Here is a 15,699-nt window from a genome sequence, read left to right as displayed (position 1 = left end):
GCCTGCTTCTCAGCATTTGAGCATCCCTTTCCCCACATTCGGGAACCATTTCCATTTGCACATAATTAGCACTCTTACAGCCAATTGTTGGTTAATAGGAAATGATGCATTACCTTTAAAAATCAGAAAAAAAATCACAGGGGAATTAGGATCTCATCAAGACAACACCACAGTGTGTTGTTTTGACAGGTACAGTTTAAAGTTTTTCACATAACAATTTCTGGTACTTATTCATATATACTTACTAAGGAGATATTAATTTGAATGAATAAATATTAATTACAACTTTCAAATTTAAGTGATAATGCCAGTAAGTTTTGCTATGGGCTGCTTTGAAAACTAGTGAAATTCATCCATTGTCCCTACAGAATGATTTCTTTGCTGATGGTCATATCTCTTTAGGCTAAGAAGGCTAAGTAATGGCACCTTAAACATTTGGATCATGAGCACTTTTCCATACACATAGAAATTTAGGGAGGAATAGATTTGAAGAGAGGAAGAGGTGGGGGAGAGAGTAATGGGCTCTGTGACCTGAGGGTAGAAGGGCTTTGTATGGAAGGAAGGGGACCAGCAGGAAGCGGAGGACAAAGGGAGTGGGGGAGTAGTTGATGAGGAGGATGGATGTGAAAAAAGCATGACATATGTGAGTGAAATGCCATAATGAAACCCATCACTTAGAAAATTAATAATTCAAAAAGGAAAAATCAGAGTACATTAATTCTAATAGGCCAGAGTTGACCATGGCATGTGGGATTTATTGCCAGGAGCCATCCCCGGCAGTGGACAGGTCCCACCAGAGGATGATGTAAGGAGTTGGCGAGGGAAGGAGGTGAGCCAGGCCAGGGTGGTGGTGAGAATCTTGCACCTAACTGACTAGCAGCCAGAGTGCTTCTTTATACATACAGAATTTAGTAAGCAGGGATAGATTCATGTAGTTCCAAAACATAGATCATATCAGTTTTGGTTTTGGACATGTATTTTACTTTCTTTTGCATAACTTTTAGTCATGATTAATAAATTATGACAGAACAGTTGTCATTTCCAATCATTTTCCCTCAAGTTTTGGCATCATTAATAAACAGAGTTATCATTTTTACTCATTAACCCATAATCCAGTTTTTAAGAATCTAGAGGCATATGACAGCCTGTTCTCAGGCTGGTAGCTCTGGTTGCTACAAGTACACTAGACCAAAACAAAAATCTTCAAGATATCCTGGGCATTTTGCCATGTCCTAAGGAGTGTATTATTAACTCTTAGTGGTTAGAGTGCCCAAGAAAAGTCTCAAGTCAAAGCTACTGCAGTTATTATTTGAATTCTGGCATAATACAATGTTTACATTTTATATATTCATAAAATTTTTATATGTCTAATCCTGCCATTCTGTTGTTCCTTGGTCATATGACACCACAGTGGCTCTGCATGTGCTAATTTTTCTAAGAAAGGGAGGTCCTGACATCTCATTCTTATATCATTTTTTACATCATTCTTTGTTTATTAATAAGTTTCTGTGTAGGGTGGAGGTAACTTCAGCTAATCTAACTTTGTTACTATATATGCCACATAATTGCCTGAGTGTACAGTGCGAAGAGGCTTGCAATCTGATCTGTGGGCAACTCCTCTAGCCCACCAAATCTTGTTGACCTTTTCAAGTTTACTTTGTTTTGATTACCTTGTTCCTGAGTAAGTTCATGGACAAATGTTTCAAGAATGTCTCATAACCTCATAAAGAGACCTCTGGCTTCTTTATGTGTATTATAACCTCCAAGGTGTAAAGAAGACCTTCAAGTAGATAAGGATGTCTCCCTACAAGAGGGAGTGGTACTATGTTCAGGACTTTCCTGGGGAGGCTTAGAAGCAATACTCCTGGGAGAAGGCATAAATGATTCATAAGAAAATTTCCATTGATCCAATATCCTCCAATTGTACAAATATTAAAAGTCCCCCAAGTATGCAACAGGTGGAGATGAATACCAAAGGTGACATGGCAGCCATCATGCGGCTCAGCTCTGCTGGATCTTTGTCAAGCAGCTGTGCTGGCTTTGTGACTTCTGCTGTTCCATCAGCTATGGCTATGCTAGTTTATAATGTTAAGACAGTCTATATGAACCAGTCAACACTCTAAACTGATATTACATGAGATAAAAAACTGTAAAATCAACTTTGTCAGTAAGTGGGCTTTGAATAAAATAAGATCTACTTTACTATGTCAACACAGTCTCCAGGACATGTTCCTTCTTTGATGCTGTCCTTCGGAAGCCCAGTCAGTGTGAACCAGGCTTTCTTCTAGACCTGATAGCATTCTTGACTTTGACAATGCTATATTGAGGATTCCTGCTATGCTTGCTAATTTCTAATTTGAATTCCTTTTCCCTGAACTAAAATGATTATTTAAGCCCCTGAGTTTCCATCTGTTGACATACATTAGGTTAGCCATACAACAGGAAGAGTGCTATGGATACTAAAGCTTGATAAGCAAGGTGTGAGCCACTGGAAGGCCACTTCCAGGTGCCGACATTTACACATGGGGAATTGACAAGTTACGTGTTAAAACTTATTCTCCTATCTTTCCATTGCTGATGATACTCCCTACCTTATGCTTTTGTTATGAGCCTCCAGCATAATGTTCGTAAACAAACTGAGCTTTTATTGTTGCTATGGCACAGTAAGAATTCTGAGGACACTCCACACTCTCCTGTCACTATCAGGACTGTCTGTAATGAAGGAAATTTCACTAGGGTGCTGTGACTTGCCAAATGCTGATAAATGTCTCCTTTGCCGAAGAAGACATCCCAAGACAGTGGCAGCAGCAGTGACTTGAGTCACACTGCCCCCTCTCCTGTGACTTCCTATTCTACAATGTTCATTTCTACCTTCAGCTTCTTCTTGTTTTAAAAAAAAATTTAGCCCGGCAGTGGTGGCGCACGCCTTTAATCCCAGCACTCGGGAGGCAGAGCCAGGCGGATCTCTGTGAGTTCGAGGCCAGCCTGGTCTCCAAAGCAAGTTCCAGGAAAGGCGCAAAGCTACACAGAGAAACCCTGTCTCAAAAAAAAAAAAAACCAAAAAAACAAAAAAAAATTTACTAATTTTTTGTTTTATATGTATTAGTGCGAGAGTGTCAGATGCCCTAGAACTGGAGTTACAGACAGTGAACTGTCATGTGGGTGCTGGGAATTGAACCTGGGCCCTCTGGAAGTGCAGCCAATGCTCTTAACCCCTAAGCCATCTCTCCAGCCCCTCTTTCAGTTTTCCTTAATTGCATTCTGTATATAGTTCTTAGAAAAAGTTATCACGCCATCTTTCTTTTATATTCCACGTGCCTGATGTGGTGTGGTGTAATATTTGATTATAACATATTGCATTAGTTCATCCCTGTCCCCTCATTCGTGGTTTCAGTTATCTGTGGTCCACTAGGGTTTAAAAATATTAAGTGAAATTTAAAAAATTAAGTGAGAACACAGAAATAATGCATAAGTGTTTTAAATTGTACAGTAGTCTGAGTGGTGTGATAAAATCTCCCACTGTTCAGCTTCATCCCTTCTGGGGATGTAAATTATCTCTGGGATAGTCAGGCTGAATGTGGCTCTATCCAGCCAACTTTCAGATTGACTGCTCTGATGTGCAGCACTTGTGTAAAATAAAATCTGCATTTTGCTCAGTGTTACTTAATTTCACTCACTAATGGCTCCCAAATGCCAAAGAGAAGCCGTAGTACTGCTTCTAATTGAAAAGGGAGATGTTTCCATGACAAATGAAAAAAAATACTGTAAACATGGGAGAGAGAAAAAGAGATTAATGCTAAATTTGATGATCACACCTCAGACTGAAAGAGTTATGGACACAGTAGATGGTGAGGGCTTAATTAAGATGAGAAGTTATTCATCATATAGGGTTTGTTCATCTACAGTTTGGCATCAGCTGGGGTCTTGAGACTGTATTTATTCACTAAGAAATTATCTGAATGTCTACAATGTGGCAGGCCTTTATTCTAGACAATGTACATCAGCTTTGAAAAAAATTAAAAATCTTGTCATGTAAAATTTGGATTCTAGTGTACAAAGGAATTACAGTATTCATTTCTAACTGCATTGAAGGGGTAAAAATATGTTTTCCTACTTGGTTGTTATAGCATGTACCAATTTCAAATAGTTTAATCATTCATCATAAATAGAACTTAAGACCCATTTTCAGAAATACTCATCTAGTTAAGTTTACATTCAAATTCCTTTATATATTATAAATCCACAGGAGTTGATGGCAGGATTTTATTGGCTAAAAAAATAGTAAAAAATAATGTTTTAACAATGAAATTAAAATGTTTGCCATTGCAGATCTGCCTTTTATACTACGGCACAGCTCATATTCATGTATATTTATAAAAGGCACCATATGTTAATATGATAAAGAAAGCAAGAAGTCAAACCTGAGCCATTTTTCCCAATTACCTTTTTGTACAACTATGTATTTTAAGGCAGATGTTTCTCTGTGCAGAAATAGACAGTGAAAAAAATTACATAGGTTTTTTTCAATACCATGTTTCACTATATTTATTTATAATCAAGCATATTAAAACAGGGGTTTTTTTTTCTAATAAAATGTAAGTTGATGAACAAGTTTTAAGAGGTTTTCAAGATTCCATTCTAGACTCCTCATCGGAGATAAAGTCATTCTCTTCTCGTCTCTTCTCTTAGGAATGCCCATATCAGCCTGTTCACTATGTCAGGTTGGTCTTGCTGAAGCCAGTGGCTACCTTCTGACAAAATGGTGAGTCTGAAATAGTTTTTAACATAAACCTTTGTGACTTCGGCCATCTCAGCCTCCATAAACGCATCTTCCTCTCCCCATAGGAGTAGTGTTGGCGTTGTCACCATGTGATGTTTGAGAGGCAGGCAGCTGTGAAATCAAAAGGACTTGGCTTGAGAATCATTGGGAAAGTTTGAGTAACATTCTTCCATAACATTCATGGAGACTGTGCATTCCTCAAATACCTCTCGCTAAAGGGGTGAAAATTGGTTCTTGGGAGGGTAGAAGAGGCTCACATTTTATTCATAAAACATAGATATGCAGAGATTACAAACATATTAAATTTTCATGGGCAGGGTGATTTGAGGGGAAGTGTCTTTAAAAGCTCCCTTGGGAAGTGATAATGAAAAATGGTTGTAAAGCACACATTCAATAGTTATGCTAATTATGCTGAGTGTGTGGGTGAATGTTATCTCAGTACTCAAGAGGCAGAGGCAGCACATCCATCACTTCAAGTTCAAGGCTAACCTGGGCTACATAGTGAATTCCAGGACAACATTGGCCAAAGTTGAGACTCTATCTCAAAACAAATTAACAATGCCATAAACAAGGAAAGCAAAAAAGGGGATCTAATAAAAGCTTGTCAGTAAAGTGAGGGGTCAGCCAGCCTGCACTTACCATCTGCAGAGGGGGCAGCCTGCACTTACCATCTGCGGAGGCCAGGGCAGGAAGTGCTCTGGGGTCTGCTGACCTGCCAGCCTAGTCTCATCCTCAAGCTCCAGCTACCCAGTAAGAACCAGCTCAAAACACAAGGTGTGTGGCTCTGAGCGGGACACCCAGGCTGTCCTCAACATTAAAGGACATGCATACCTATACACACACTCACTCACAGAACCAATCGTCTTTAGATTTTATAAAACGGAATTTTGTGCAAGGCCAACCAGGGCTGCACAGTGAGACTCTGTCTAAAGAAGAAAACAAATGGAAAAAAAAACCAACATAATCCAAACAAACAAAACCATGACTTCTGCCTTCCACAGGCTTCCTGTCTCCTGGAGATAACGGTACTTCCTCCTGGCCATGAAGGTCTTCCCGGTGGGCAGTTATAGTAAAAACAAAGAAAGAACTTAAGAAAGGGCAGAAAGATAAGAATGCTTTTCCTCTTATGGGGAGTTCTTGATCCTTTGTCTTTTGGTCATGATGGATTATCATCTATATAACTTGGGACTGTGAACTGAAACAAATCGTTTCCCCCTTAATGGCTTTTGTCAGAGTATTCTGTCACAAAGCAGAAAAGAAACCAAGACACTGACATACTGATTTTTTGTTTGTTTAGACATGATTTTACTGTGTAGCTCAGGCTGGCCTTGAATTTGTGATCCTCCTGCCTCAGCCTTTCCAGTGCTGGGGTCATACACGTACATCACCATGCCTGTTTGCTGCCATTGTTTGGGTTATCTGATTTTATTGCTCGCTCTCTTCTTTTTCTTCTTTCCCTGACTCTTCTGAACTGGGAGTCCACCCCTACAGATACTGACTTAAAAACACTGCAAATAGTCGACTCCTACTGCTCTCCCTCCTTCCACGCTCCTCCTGCCCTCCAGCCCTGTACTCCGGCCCCACTGGCTCCACTTACGCTACCATAGCCACATCTCCACTTCCCACACAGCCTCAGTCCTTACTATTCCCTTTTCTAGTCCAGCCTTGGCCTGGTCTTGACTTCTTTGTTCAGATTTTGTCTCCTCACTTCTCACCTCTTCCTTTCAAAGTTTCTCTGTGTGTTTGTAACTTACATGGCTTCATTATGGTGGTTATTTATCTACATGGGGCAAGGTTGAGATCAGGGTCCTCATCTTGTTTCACTCAACATTGTACCTTGACAGACCAGGACACAAAATGCTCTCGAAAATGTTATTTGAGTGAATTAATACATGGTCATTGCAATATAATAAAAACAAATCTACTCAAAAGGAAAGAATAGTGGATAGAATTATGGATAAAACAAGCAATGGCCACATTGCGGGGGCGGGGGGTGGCAGGGAGAACCTATCATATTATTCTCTACTTTTCCATGTTTTAAATTTTCTATGAAAAACATATTGAAAGAATCAGAATATTGTGTTTGGGGCTGGGGTGATGGCTCAGTGCTGGCCACACAAGTATGAGAACCTAAGTTCAAATCTACAAGTAACGTAACACCTGAAATCTCAGTGTTCCTATGGACAGTCCCTGGAGGCTCATGGGTGAGTTAGTCTGGGGGTATGTAGCAGAAAAACAAGAGACTCTGCTTCAAACAAGGTGACAGAGATGAAGACTGACACCCAATGTTGTCTTCTCTCTGCCACATGAGCACTATACTGTATGAGCGCACACACACACACACACACACACACACACACACACACAGAGAGAGAGAGAGAGAGAGAGAGAGAGAGAGAGAGAGAGAGAGAGAGAGAGAGAGAGAGAGAGAGAGAATGTGGTGTGTCTGGGGAATAAGTGGTAAACTTAACTTAAAATAAAAAATATTTTCTCTTTAGATTGAAATATTTTACTTAACCCCAAAGAAATTATACTGACTTGAAAATGTTTCGATAATGGTTCATTGGACCACTTAGTGCCCCAGGCTGTGAGAAGACATAAATGTAAGCTTCTAGGTCGTCTGTAGTCAGCCGACGTCCTCTCCGTCCAATGCCAGTGCTCTGGCTGGTGAACAGGTGTTTCAAAGCCTTATTTAAGCAAAAAGAGAATAATTTTAAAATTTCAGTCATCTAATAATAAACTAAATCTCTCACCGTAAAGGGACTGAGGGGTTGGCAGAGTAGCTCAGTTGATAGAGCACTAGGCTATCGTGCACAAATGTGGCTTGATCCCTAGTACTGCTTAAACTGAGCACAATGTCACGTGTCTGTCATCCCTGCACTTTGGAAGTAGATTCACAGGGACCAGAAGTCAAGATCATCTTTCTACATACTAGTCAGTCAAGACCACCCTGGCTTATATGAAGCCTAGTCTCAAATAAATGGGGGAGGTAGTATGGTAGTTAATATGGAGAGATGGTAGTTGATGTGGGGGAGGTATGGGAGTTGATGTGGGGGAGGTATGGTAGTTGATGTGGGGGGAGGTATGGGAGTCGATGGGGGGGAGGTATGGTAGTTGTTGTTGGGGGAGGTATGGGAGTTGATGTGGGGGAGGTATGGGAGTTGATGGGGGGAAGTATGGGAGTTGATGTGGGGGAGGTATGGTAGTTGATGTGGGGGGAGGTATGGTAGTTGATGTGGGGGGAGGTATGGGAGTTGATGTGGGGGAGGTATGGGAGTTGATGTGGGGGAGGTATGGTAGTTGGTGGGGGGGAGGTATGGGAGTTGCTCTATCTCAAGGTCTCATTGCTTATAGATGCATTTCACATTTCTGCTTTCTTAGCTTTTTTTTTATTCTTCCTTTTCAATCCCTTTGTGTATTCCCCCCTCTTGAAAAGCATTCTATCTTGGTGCCTATTCACATTCTATAAGACCCTTCCAGGCAGTACCTCTACCAAAATGCCTTCCTTAATATTTCAACTACTGTTTAGTGGCCAGGAAGCTCCTTCTTACAAAGTTATTCAAACCAGAATAACACACTTTACATCACAACTTAGTTATTCCCACCAGTTTCATAAATAAATGAAGTGAAAGTTTAAAGAAATAGCCTTTAGGCTTATTACCACACTTATTGATATTTTCAAGTCAGTTTTGTCACACTTGGCTTTTAAAATCCTAACTGCAAGCTATTAAATTGCTATAGTGATTCACCCACATTTCAAAAAGTACCACTGTATTCCATTATTTCTCTACACACAGATCTAAACCACCTGTCCAGAATCACTGTCATGCTTGTTTAAAATGTGAGTCCTGAGGCTACTGATAACCTGGGTCTGAGTCCCAGGCCCCACACGGTAGGAAAAGAACTGACTAATGCACTCTGTTCACTCACCTTCACATCTACCACACACACAAATAATAAAAATGGAACAATTTTTAATGTAAGTCCTTCTACACAAAAACACACCTGAAAAAATGTGAGATAGTATTATACATGATGTGATTAATTACATTATTTGTAATTGAAAATGACCAGAAAAAAGGTCAATACCCGTCAATTGAGGACTAGTTGAATAAATTCTCCTACAGTCACACAATGTTTACAAAGTGCTCTTAACACCACAGGTAAAGATGAAACTCTATGTTTCCCTGGAGTAATGGCCAGGCTACATTACTAAGTGAAACAAAAAGAACAAAATACACAGAACACTGGGGTACAAAATAGTGTCTATTGTCCACTATTCACTGTGTAAGAAGGGTAAAGGATCACTTTATTGTAATAAACTCACAAATAAAAGCATCACTTGGCTAGATTAGGGTAACTGCAAAAACAAACACCTGCCCAGTCTATATTGTTGTAGAATATTATTGTAAGGTTTGTTACTTTTGTTTATGTTGCATTTGTGTAACTCTGTGAAGCTGTGTTAATGTGCCTTTCTAAAACACCTGGTGGTCTAATACAGAGCTGAATGGCCAATGGCGAGGCAGGAGAGAGAAATAGGTGGGGCTGGCAGGCAGAGAGAATATATAAAGGAAATAATCTGGGAAAGAAGATCAAAGAAGGAACCAGAGAAGGAGGAGGACTCTAGGGGCCAGCCACCCAGCTATACAGCAAGCCATGAATAAGAGTAAGATTTGCAGAAGTAAGAGAATGGGAAAAGCCCAGAGGCAAAATGTAGATGGGATAATTTAAGAAAAGCTGGTAAGAAACAAGCCAAGCTAAGGCCAGGCATTGATAATTAAAAATAAGCCTCCATGTGTGGGAGCTAGGTGGCAGGACCCCCAGAAAAGCAAAAACAAACCAAACCAACAACATTATATATTTTGGTGAACTTCTGTATAGTTAGAATGGACATTCTGAAGCCCTGGAGCTTCAACTAAGGTTTTTACACCTCCACTATCAACTGAATTTTTTGTACTTTTTGAATACACACACACACACACACAAGAACCAATAGAACTAGAAAAAAAATCACATCGAGTGAGATAATCCAGACTCAAAAAGACAAATGTCACATGTTCTCTCTTATTGGAGGCTCCTAACTCCAGATCACTAGATGTGAGTACATAGCCTGTAGTAGCTATAGAAACCAGGAACGTAAACAAGCACTGCTGTCAGGAGAGGGGAGTTGGGGAGCAATAGAGGGGAATAGCTGGTAGAAGTGATCTAACAGGAAAATGGGAAAGGAGCTGTTCTTTAGGGGAGGGGAGGGAGGTAAACACAGAAGCAGTGGGAGGTGGATAAAATAACAATAAGGATGTCTGAAAAGCTGCAAAGAATCATAATATTAACTACCTAAAAAATAAAAACCTATGATACATGTCATCCCATGTATTATATACATGTAAATATATACATATATTTGGATTTGGAATGTCAGTGCTCCCTCCAAGAGTCAAAGACCACCTCCCAAAAATCCCAACACCAAACTTGAGATGCTTTCGTTTGAGTTATTACCCAGGGCTGTGTAAGAGATTCCCAAATCATTCAGGCTTTGGCTGTTGCCCTTGGTTGCCTCCAAGAGGTGGAAGGTAAATTCTTAGTGCAGAAGACACCATGCACATCAGTTGCAGGCCCAGAGACCCCTGAGCTGGAACTGACCTGAATGCCCCCTCCCTGAGTACTAGCTTTTATGGTACCAGCAGGCACCACGCAAACTTCCAAAGGAGGGGAGCCACCAACAGTCCTACCCAGCTGTGACACCTGCGAACCACATCAAGGACCAGTGTGACGTGATAACACTAAGGGTGTATATAGTAGGGGCACACACCTCTTGGTGGTAACCAACAGCTCTCTAATTGGACTTGAGACATGTTCAACCAGAGGGATGCCATGACTGGTCCTGGAGACCTAGTTAACTACTCAGTTAAGCTAGTGAAGTCATGGTTATTGAAGGAGGGTCTAAAACCTCTAATTTACTAAACCAGCATAGTCCCTAATAACAGTATACAATGTTCATCCTTATACCCATGGATGAATACACAGTCTTCACGCTTCGCCAAGGAAACGTCTCTTTGCAACTGACAGAGGCCACTACAGAAAAACCACATCCAATCAAAACGCAGAGTTGTGGAGCTCAATCCCAGTGGATACATCTACAAGATATTTTCACATCCAAGGCTCAGGGAACATTGTCAGAGAGGGGGCAGAAAGACTGTAGGAGCCAGAGGACCGGGGAGTTTGCTGTGAGACTGTGTCTCCTAGTGACACCAGAAGCTACACCCATGAGTCTCACCAACATGACCGCCGAAACAGGAGCTGAACAAGGACGACACCAATGGACGTGCTGAAGTGGACAGAGAAAAACCCAGGAGGCCTCAACCCTACTCAAAGAACTACAGGCAACTGAGGAAAGCTGGGGTGAGAGAACAGCTCCTCCCTAGAAAAGAGCACACCGATTGGCTGGCCAGTGCCAAATGGCCAGCTCGGAAAACACACAGACAATAATATTTGGAACGAATAAGTTATAGTTAGCAATGTATATGTATGTACATATACAGTAGTGAAAAGGAGGCCATAACTTTTAAGGAGAGTGAGGAAAGGCATATGGGAGGGTTTGGAGTGAGGAAGGGAGAAATACTGTAAGTTTTCTCAAAAGGGAAAAAAATACAACTTAGTTGAAATTAGAAAAACAATGAACTTGTATCCTCTTTGCAAGTGGTACGTTCTTTCCCCTGAATTCCATCCTTTCTCGTGGCTTTACCCTTTCTTGATCTCCTTTCTGAATGTTACACAACACTCACACTTACAGTTGTTTACACATAAACATGCATGCATTATAGGCTAGGTTATATTTTACAAAAATAAATAAGTTAAATAAGATGGTCTCCTATGAGAGAGGGCGAGAGCAGGGTGGATGGACAGACAGACAAGCAAGACTGCTCTAAATATGGTTTGTCTAAGCCCTGACATGGAACGATACAAATGTTTTATATAATATCAAAGAAGTTAATTAAAATCCTGTTGTAAGTTTGCTTTGGAGATACAAGCAAGATTTCATGATTCATTTCTTCTTTCTAAAAACTATAAACAAATTTTGTCTGATAAAAGTATCTAGAAACCCCATAAAAATGATCACCTTGACATCCAAACTGTGGTCTCTAAATACCATTTCCCACTAGGCAGAATAACAGTTTCTTAGATAAATGGATGATTCCACACTGGGACAAGAAGTAACAGTTTCCTGAGTTAAATATTAACTATCATAATTTTAAGTGATTATGTAACAAAGACACAGAGGCCCAGCTACAGGGACTTCCACTTGGCTCGTATGGAATAATGTGGGCCTCAAAAACAAAAATGACTAGTATTTATTGGCATATCAAATATATACTCATTACATGATCATTCATCCTGTTATTTTTGTATTAAAAACCACCAAAAAGATGCAAAAAGTTCCAGTTGATAAAAGCAGAATGACAGAATTAGAAAAATCACCATTTTGCATACTGTACTGAAATAATAAAACTAGATTGCTAGCAGCAACATAAATTTGGTACAGTGCCAGGAAATTGTGGCTTGGCTGGGCTAACATGTAACTGAAATGGAGACGACCAAACATATCAGGTTTCACTGAGAGGACTGAGAGGAAATGTATAGTATTGCCTTTTGAAAATCCTTGTCCAATTATTAAAGCCCAATATAATTAAGCCATGGCTATTGGGCCACGTTGAACAGCACCACCTCAGGGCAGCTAGTAAATCCCAACTGTGCGTCCTCCCTCAGGGCGAACTATCTAATTGCTTCAACTTCAAGTTTGCTTATTAAGACAGGGTCTGGCTGGCCTGGCCCTTACTGTGTAGACCAGGCTGGACTCAGATTTGTGGCGATCTTACTGCCTCGGCCCTCTGCCTCCCGAGTGCCGGAATTACAGGTATGTGTTACAGGTATGTGCCACCATGCCCTGCTAAGAGATGTTTAAAAGAAAAGCAAAGAAACAAGGAACTTGAAACAATTTTTGAAAGCTGTAGCAGCTGGGTATGTTGGTCTGACCCTGTTGTCTCAAGCTACCCAGAAGGATGAGGCAGGAGGATTTCTTGAGCCCCCAAATTTAAAAACAGCCTGGGAAATGTAATGAGTCTCTGTAAAAGGAAAAGGGGAGGGGGCAGGGGGAGAGAAAAGAAGAGAGAAGAAAAGCAAACAAACAAACATAACAACCAAATACAATACCTGTGGCCCTTGTTTAGTTCAGAAAAATGACATGTATCAAGACAACTGAAATCTTTAAGGAAATTTGAACACATATTAAGGAGTTGCTCTTTATTTTGTTAGGTTTGATAGTGGTATTAGAGTTATGTATTTTCAAAAGCCCTTATTGGCTGGGGTGCATCTCAGTAGTTAGGGTATATTTAGCATTTTCAAAGCTTTGAGTTAATTGGGTTCATTCTCCAGAACCTCATCCAACCTCAGGAAAGGGCCCTCACTTGTCAAAGATATACATGGAATTATTTCCAGTAATATTATTATTACTTTTTTTTAAACCTCCCCCAACAGCTAATACTGTCTAAGGCATCCACAAGCTCCTCAGATGCTTGTGGTGAGGATGTATAGCACACTGACCCCGGGAGCAATACCCAGTGCTCACTTTGTTTACAGGTCCCTTTCTTTCTAGGGCTTCCATTTCTGCTATCTAACTTTCCCGGAACTCACAGTGCCTACCTCTCCATCAGAAGCGCTCTAAAAAGAGATGCCCACCTATAATGAAGGGCGAGGACTTGGGCAGATTCCCTAATAGGCACACAGGGGGAGGGGCCATGCTAGGTAACAAAAGTAGTGACCTTCCAAGATAGCCAGCTTCTCCCTCACCTAGGATACAAAAGCCTGGCAGTTTAAAACAAAGGCCTTGAGGACTTTTCTCCTGCCTACAGGGCCCCTGCTAACAGACTGTCTCAATACGTTCAAGGCCAGATCTGCACAAGTTTATACAACCATTGTGGGCCAATTAGCCATCCTGTCTTTCCTCTTTAGACTGGCCAACCTAAACTGGGGAGGAAGACCTTTCAGAGACTTAAAAAAACCTCAGCACTCAGGAAGAGACTGGAGTTTTGGTTTCCTGAATCGTTGTTTTTCTCTGTGTGCCTCCCGCAAGTGTTTCCTCACGCCCAATAAGTAAGTCTCTCTTCAGCTGCTGGTTCTCTCTGCTCTCCTTTGCTATCTCTGAGATTTCTCTGCTGATACCCCTCTTGTTCAAGATTTTTTTCCTGCCTTTTAATTCTTTAGCCGGCAGAGAAAACAACCGAATTAAGAGACTCCTAGATAGTAACAATAAGATACAAGCTCCTGTACAAAGTTAACAGCCAGGCTTTCAAACACATCAATAGAGATATAAAGATAAGTAAGCCTGAGAGAAAGTCTTTAAACCTACTGTGTGGTTTGAATGAGAATGGCCCCATAGGCTCGTATGTTTGAATGCTTGGTCCTCAGTTGGTGGAACTGATTTTGGAAGGATTAGGAGGTAAGGCCTTGGGAAAGGGAACTGTGGTTGGTATATAAAATGAAATAAATAAATAAATAAATAAATAAATAAATAAATAAATAAATAAATAAATAAGGAGGTAAGGCCTTGTTGCTGGAATAGCTATCACTATGGCCTGGGTTTTAGGATCTCAAAGCCCACACCAGGCCCAATCTCTTTTTCTCTTCCTGCAATTTATGGATCAGATATGAGCTCTCAGCTACTGCTCCGGCACCATTCCTGCCTGCCTATCGGCCACCATGCTCCCTGCCATGATGATAATGGACTGAGTCTCTGGAACTGTAAGAGAGTGCCCAATTCATTGCTGTCTTTTATAAGTTGCCTTGGTCATGGTGTTCTCTCATAGCAATAGAACAGTAACTAAGACATCTGATGATTAAGTTTTAACATTTTCATTTCATTTTTCATTCTTAAAGATGGATTTTCATTAGAAATATTCATCATAAATAATAATTATAATAAAGTATTTGTTTGACTTACCTTGAAATCATTAATTGAGAACATAAATTCTGGGAACCATGGTATTTGGAAGAAGTAATAAAAGCTAGATCTGAACAGCTGGGCAGGGTGCCGCAGTATGTAGTCTGAAATTAAAGTGCTGTGTTAGACATCATCCAAGAGCTGTAAATTAGTTACTGTTGAGGGAACTTCTTACACTGATTTCACTTTTTAGGCAATCCCATTAAACAATCCGTAAGTTATACCCTTGTCCTTTTATTTTGATTGGTATTTCAGTGTTTAGAAAAGTATATCACTTTAAACAAAAAGGAAGTTCCTCTCTATGAAGCTTTCACTCAGCAGGAAGCCCACATTACTCTGCTAGTCCTCTAAGGTCATTATCCCACACCTAACAATTTTCTTAGGAATTTATGGTGATGCAATATCCCATTGTTTAAAAGAGTTTTTTTATAGACAGATTGAAGTCTTTACCACTGACCCTCAAGAGCAACTGAATCATTTCCTACACATTTATTCATGTATCTAGAAAACTATTCATTGAATGACAGTTTTGTTTTGTTTTGTTTTGTTTTGTTTTTCTGGTTTTTCGAGACAGGGTTTCTCTGTGTAGCTTTGCGCCTTTCCTGGGACTCACTTGGTAGTCCAGGCTGGCCTCGAACTCACAGAGATCCGCCTGCCTCTGCCTCCCGAGTGCTAGGATTAAAGGCGTGCGCCACCACCGCCCGGCTGAATGACAGTTTTTGAATCAATTGAAAGGGGGTTTATCAGTGAATGAATAGAAAAGGCTCCCAAAAGATGGTCCTTTGCAGAGAAAGCATCCAACATTTTCAAGATCACTCCGAGGTCAGTGGTGTGAGCTCCAAAATGGGCCCCTCAACTGCTGGTGACAATGTCCTGAACAGAAGGACTGTCATTGGGTGAACAGAAGACTGAAGTCAGGTTTCTG

At 40.6% G+C, this 15,699-nt stretch overlaps 1 protein-coding gene across 3 annotated transcripts in view; it reads right to left on the bottom strand.

Annotated features, from left to right (window-relative positions):
• Position 1: 1 nt before the first annotated feature.
• The window catches only part of Ephx4 (epoxide hydrolase 4), a 36,020-nt gene continuing 20,322 nt past the window's right edge, over positions 2-15,699 (bottom strand). For 2 of the 3 annotated variants that reach the window (XM_052735672.1, XM_052735674.1), the window contains exons 5-7: positions 14,775-14,878; positions 7,319-7,467; positions 4,531-4,891 (exon numbers count right to left, since the gene is read on the bottom strand). In XM_052735672.1, the coding sequence (XP_052591632.1) occupies positions 4,663-4,891; positions 7,319-7,467; positions 14,775-14,878 (482 nt within the window). In that variant the 3' untranslated portion in view covers positions 4,531-4,662. Of the gene's footprint in view, positions 114-4,530; positions 4,892-7,318; positions 7,468-14,774; positions 14,879-15,699 lie in introns of those variants that run through there. The other variant, XM_052735673.1, reaches the window with a different exon arrangement.

The sequence above is a fragment of the Peromyscus californicus genome, unplaced genomic scaffold (assembly GCF_007827085.1).
Source record: "Peromyscus californicus insignis strain IS unplaced genomic scaffold, ASM782708v3 Scaffold_13__1_contigs__length_99412109, whole genome shotgun sequence".
Taxonomy (NCBI): Eukaryota; Metazoa; Chordata; class Mammalia; order Rodentia; family Cricetidae; genus Peromyscus; species Peromyscus californicus.
Note: the sequence above shows the minus strand (reverse complement) of the source record. Positions and strands in the feature narration are given on the sequence as shown.